Consider the following 6391-nt stretch of genomic DNA (forward strand, 5'->3'; position numbering starts at 1 on the left):
CGCGTAAGGCTCTTCTTTAAGTGGCGACCTGCCCCTTTAATTATGCTGCTGTCGGAGGCTAAGTATTTTTAGCGCTTCCGGACATGCGCACAGCTTTGTGCCCTGGAATTCCTTAACCTGGACGTGAGGTAGAGCGTGTCAGTCTTGCGAGTTGTGGCGTTTCTGTGGGGGGCAGTGACGAGATTTGTATGGGACCCCCGACTTTTTGCCCGCAAAAGGAGGGCGACGTCGGCTAGTATCGTGCGTTGGGACAGGCGGGGGTAGTGGAGGGAGAAGTAAGTGGAGCCATTGGCTGTGTCTGGGGGTTACTTTTGGATTAGCCAGACGGCAACACCGCCAGAGACTGGTTCTGCAAATTGGTGACAGAAAGCAAGTAGGACTGAGTTCGGCTGAGCGTTGGCATTGGAAGAAAGAGCATGAGGGGAAAAAGCATTACCTGCTGCGTTTCTAACATCTTCCCAGAGTCTGCCCTCAACCAACAATTACCCTGTTCTGGGTTAGGTAAACTACCCACTCCCCTCTCCATCCTGCACCCTCATCAAGAAATCTGTTTAGGAACACGGCACATTTGTGTTTAACTCCACGTGGGCTCCTTGGCTCCCTCCAGCTCAGTTACATTCTTTTATCAGATGATTGTTGTAATTCCCTGATCATTACGTTCTTCCCAAGTTCTACCTATTCTAGTAGTTTAGAATGCCTTCACATCTCCTTTTTACTGGGAGAGATCATTATTCTTTACAAGAACAATCCTAAAACAGTGCTCTTGATCACACTGCTTCAGAACTCTTGGAATTCTTCATCACATTCATCCTGCTCAGTGCCATTATTCATCTTATTAAAACAGCTTTTTGGATGGTGTCGTTTTTCTACTCCAGCACCTCCAGTAGCCATGTATTGGGCACTCAATGGATTCTCAGTCCTTGGCAGGGCATTCACTAGCAGTTTGGCCCTAATCCAAACTGTATTTTCTAGAACTATACTATAAGGCATTGCTCCTGTATCTGGGCTTTTCAGTTTTCCCTGAGACACTGCATACTTTGTTTGTATGTTACTTATGATACGTCTTTACCTTATTTCTATCTCTTGAATCATTTTGAAGACTTAGACAGCCATTTCTTACATTATGCCTTTTCTGATTATCATAAGCAAAAGTGATCTCTTGTTTTCTTCCTCTTCACTCTAACAGGTCTAGTTTCATATACTCAACAATCAGTATTGGTTGCATGCTTACTATATGCTTGACACTTTTCTAAATGTGAGATGATCAATTCGGCAGACAAGGTTCCTGCTCCCAGAGAGCTAACTTTGTAGTTGTGAGAAATATACCATAAATAATAGAGAAGATTATTAGATAGAAATGCTGTGCAGAAAACTGAATAGAGTTTGGTGGAAGAGTGCCTTGCTGGTTCCTTTACATTATTAGTCAGGGAAGACCTCTGTGAGGATGTCATTGGGGAAGGACTAATTTAATCAGCAGGAACAGTTAACACAAAGGAACTGAAGGAAGCTGGTGTAGTTGGGAGTGTAGTGGGTACTGAAGAAAGGGTACAAGATAAATTTGGGGAATAAATAGAGGCCAGAATCAAAGAAGTCTTTGGAAGCCAGGGTAAGTACTTTGGATTTCATTATAAGTGTGATTAGAGGTTTTAAGGAGGATTGTGATATTACTTAATTTACCTTTAAAATCATCATTCTGGCTATGTGGAGAATGGCCTATAGTAGCAGAAGCAGATTAGAGGCCTTCACAATGTATAAGAATTTCTGAGGTGGAAGTACTACATGATTGAAGGACAGCCATCGTGTACTGTCATCTCTGACAGTAATCAGAGAGCCAGATGCTTAAAGCCGATGAGAAAGTCAGCTTGGGGATGCGAAAGTCAAGGTTGTGACCAAAATGAAGTGGAAGTGGATTGAGGTTGAGATCAAGGAACTGAGGGACAGTGGTGTTAAATAGATGACGCATGTGGATGGACCTGAAAGCCATGCTGGGTAGGAAGACAGTGAGGGAGGCATTAAAGGTGTCAGTGATGAGCACTGAGTGTTATGTAGAAACTAATTTGACAATAAACTATTTGTAAAAAAAAAAAAAAAAAAAAAAAAAAAAAGGAAGCAAAAAAAAAAAAAAAAAAAAAAAAAAAAAAAAAAAGGTGTCAGTGAATGAAGAAGAGGCATCTGGGGAATCAAAGCAGAAGATGACAGCAGATGGTAGAGCCTAATGGCATAAGCTTCAAAGGAGCTCGGATTTGGGGAGGTAGAGGAAGGAAAAATGGTTTGGAGCTGTGACAAATAGAATATATTTACCATCTCTAGGTCCTAAGGTAGGTTGGTATGAAAGTCCGCCTTCACTGGAGGGGACTAGAGAAGCCTGGGGAAATAGTCAGATTTCAGTTATAGCAAGAAACTGAGGAGACAGTGCAGGAAATTATGGAAAGAAGGAAAAGAAATATATCATCATGTAGTCTAAGAAATTAAGATATGGAGAATTTGCAGTGATTCCTACATGGCATAATTCAGGAGTGGGGGGCTTTGCTAAATTGGTTCAGATTGGTAGTATACATTGTAGAAATGGGGTGAAGGCCCAAATGATGACAGATGACCTAGAGACTGTGGTTAATACACAGAACTGAGTAGTATGGGGCCCCTGGACATTATATCTTTCATATAACTCTGTCTGATATGGTAGCCATGGGCTGTGTGAAGGGTGAGTAAAGGCTCCTTCAGAAGATTTTCTTACCTACTGCTTCAAGAAAGTCTGTAAGGGTTTTTTTCTCTTTGATGCCCGTGGTATGGTTGGAATTTTTCTGTGGGTCAACCTCAAACGCTTGTGTCTGTAAAAGTTTGTAACTGGACTGTCAAGAAGGTTTAAAATTCTGGATTAATTTAAGCCTATTTTGAAGCATAATCACACTGCAAGTTGGTGTTTAGAATTTCATTTATCTATCAATTTGGACTATTGCTTCCTGTCTTCTAGTCCCTTCTCTCATCTCTAACCCCTAATATATAAAAATCTAGCCACAAATTCTCTGGAATTAGCTAGAAATTTTCAGGGATGGAGTTTAGACAAATCATTATTTAAGTCCTATGTTCTGATCTCTTCTTTGTGGGCCTACAAATGGTATTTTAAAAAATAATTTATTTTTTAATTTCCATCCAAGTTAGCATATAGTGCAACAATGATTTTAGGAGTAGATTCCTTAATGCCCCTCACCCATTTACCCCCTCCCATCCCTTCAACCTCTCCAACAACCCTCTGTTTGTTTCCCATATTTAAGGGTCTCTTATGTTTTGTTCCCCTCCCTGCTTTTATATTATTTTTGCTTCCCTTCCCATATGTTCATCTGTTTTGTATCTTAAAGTCCTCATAGGAGTGAAGTCATATGATACTTGTCTATCTCTGACTAATTTTGCTTAGCATAATACCTTCTAGTTTCATCCACGTAGTTGCAAATGGCAAGATCTCATTCTTTTTGACTGATGAGAAATACTCCACTGTATATATACCACATCTTCTTTATCCATTCATCCTTGATGGACATTTGACCTCTTTCCATACCTTGGCAGTTGTTGATAGTGTGCTGTAAACATTGAGGTACATGTGCCCCTTCAAAACAGAATACCTGTATCCCTTGGATAAATACCTAGTACTGCAGTCGCTGGGTCATAGGGTAGTTCTATTTTTAATTTTTTAAAATGTTTTATTATTTATTTCTAGGAGAGAGAGAGACAGCGTGAGCAGGGGAGGGTCAGAGAGAGGGGGAGTCACAGACTCTGAAACAGGCTCCAGGCTCTGAGCTGGCAGTCAGCACAGAGCCCGACGCGGGGCTCGAACCCACGAACCGCGAGATCATGACCTAAGCGAAAGTCGGACGCTTAACCGACTAAGCCACCCAGGCGCCCCTATTGTTAATTTTTTGAGGAACCTCCATACTGTTTTCCAGAGTGGCTGCACCACTTTGCATTCCCACCAGCAGTGCAAAGGAGATCCTCTTTCTGCATCCAATATCAGTTGTTGCCTGAGGTGTTAATATTAGCCATTCTGACAGGTGTGAGGGGGTATGTCATTGTGTTTTTGATGACAAATGGTGGTATTATTATTATTTTTTAATACAAATAATATTTTTAAAGCGGACTTGAAACTGACCCATTTTAATCCTGAATAATAAATGAAAGCTTGGAATGGGTGAAAGTAAAGTTGCAAATCTTCAATTACACAATAGGAAGATTGCCTATTAGTTCATCTGGGTATAGGAGGGTCAAAATACACATGATATATAGAAATAAATTGTCTTTTAAGGGGACCAGGATTGAAAAGGAGAAAGAAAAACGAATCCTGCAAATATATTTCTTTCTTGTTATCTATAACTTTTCTTTTGGGTAACTGACTGCCTCTTTGTTTCTTTTGTAGGCATTGTTATTTAAGAATGGAAGAGGATACAGATTTTAGAATCCGGTTTAGTTCTTTGTGTTTTATTACTGATCATGTTGGATTTCATGGCACTATTAAAAGCTCACCAAGTGATTTTGTTGTTATAGAGATTGATGAACAGGGACAGTTAGTTAATAAGGCATCCAATGAACAGATTAGTAAAGTACTACCTGAGCCAAATAACTTTGCCAAAAAGACAAAACTTGATCTTCAGAATTTATCCTTTGAAGAGGGAAGTAACCAAGAAGTTAATATTTTTGTTGGGCGCTCTGGTGATGACCAGAATCACCAGTCTGGTTCAGAAAAGGAAGATCGTATCAGTGATGGAAGTTCCAAAGGCAAAGAAGAAAAAGTTGATGTTTTAGGCACCTTGTTAGATGAAAAAACTAATGAACTACTGAATCACTTTGCCTGTGATATAAAAGAGAAGTTGAATTCTAAAACTGAGCTAATTGGATCATCTCCTGAATTTTCATTAGTCAGAATCCTTGACAAAAACCAGAGGGCTATTCTGCACAGCGCTGTTAGGCAGAAATTTCCTTTTTTAATAACTGTAGGTAAAAACAGTGAGATTGTTGTAAAACCAAATCTTGAGTATAAGGAACTCTGTCACTTGGTATCTGAAGAAGAAGCAATTAACTTTTTTAAGTATTTGGATGCAAAAAAAGAAAATTCCAAATTTACCTTTAAACCAGATACAAACAAAGACCACAGAAAAGCTGTCCACCATTTTGTCAACAAAAAGTTTGGAAACCTTGTGGAAACCAAATCTTTCCCTGAACTCAATTACAGTGCTGACAATCCAAATGTAGCAATAACAGTAAGATTTCGGGAAAAAACACACAAGCACAGGAAGAGGTCTCTTTTTGAGTGCCAGGATCGAAAAGATATATACACAGGTAATTTAATAAATAATTATCATTTTCTTCAACAAACTTAGTTAAAATTGTATGAAAGATGAATAATTTCAAATGAATTAAATAGAATTAACCCGAGGGCTCTTGGAAAAAATATTTAGGTCTGGTTTTTAGTGGAAGGTAAAGCCTTTCAAATTACACTAATTTTAAGAATTAGCCTTACTGATGAAAGTATGGTTAGCATAGATCTTATGGTTCACATAGGCACAAATGTATAAAGTTGAAGCAGTTAGTGTGTTAATGTTATATTGGAGATAAATCTTGATTTCATCTTTAAAAATTTTAAATTAAAATTAAGTATTCAGAGATAAGTAGAATACATCTGCTATGCTTTGTTTTCCCAAAGTGAAGAGAATATCTTGTTATCTAAAACAATTGAAGTTCATGTAAATTAAACAATAAATAAATTAAAAAAATAAATAAAACATTCAAACCTCACTACCCAAGGTAGAGAGCCTGAAAACTTACAAGGAGTTCCTTCCTGGCTCAGTCACTTATTTAGAGAGGTGGTTCCCAAACTTTAACATGCAGTAAAATCTCAAAAAGGGCTTGTTAAACAAATTTCTGAGCTCTGTTCTCAGAATTTCTGATTTAGAGGGTTTGGGGCAAGGCTTTTTACAAATTCCCAGGTGATGCTTTTTCTACTGGTCTAGGTAACACATTTTGAAAATCACTGTTTTAGCAGGTATATTCAATTCCTAGGATTGGATGGAACTGATGAAATATGTTTAAGTTTATTCATTTATTTTGAGAGAGAGAGTGTGCATGTTTATGGGGTCATGCTCACATGAGTGGGGGAGGGGCAAAAAAGAGAGGGAGAAAGAGAATCCCAAGCAGGCTTCTCACTGTCAGCACCGAGTTCAACATGGAGCTGGTTCTCATGAATTGAACTGTGAGATCATGACCTGAGCAGAAATCAAGGGTAAGATGCTTAACTGACGGAGGTACCCAGGGCACCCCTAATGAAACCTTGTTCTTAAAGTTTGGTTGACCAGGTTTAATTGGCTTGTATCTTACATGAAGGATGGGAAGTATTTCAGGTGGTCAT

At 38.8% G+C, this 6391-nt stretch overlaps 1 protein-coding gene across 1 annotated transcript; it reads left to right on the top strand.

Annotated features, from left to right (window-relative positions):
* Positions 1-111: 111 nt before the first annotated feature.
* Positions 112-5325, top strand: PUS7L (pseudouridine synthase 7 like; the record flags this gene model as incomplete). The annotated part of the gene is made up of 2 exons (XM_039253286.1): positions 112-128; positions 4406-5325. A coding segment is annotated over exon 2 (904 nt), but the record flags the coding sequence as incomplete, so codon positions are not given.
* Positions 5326-6391: the final 1066 nt, after the last annotated feature.

Source organism: Hyaena hyaena, unplaced genomic scaffold, assembly GCF_003009895.1.
Source record: "Hyaena hyaena isolate Hyena2069 unplaced genomic scaffold, ASM300989v1 scaffold_445, whole genome shotgun sequence".
Taxonomy (NCBI): domain Eukaryota; kingdom Metazoa; phylum Chordata; class Mammalia; order Carnivora; family Hyaenidae; genus Hyaena; species Hyaena hyaena.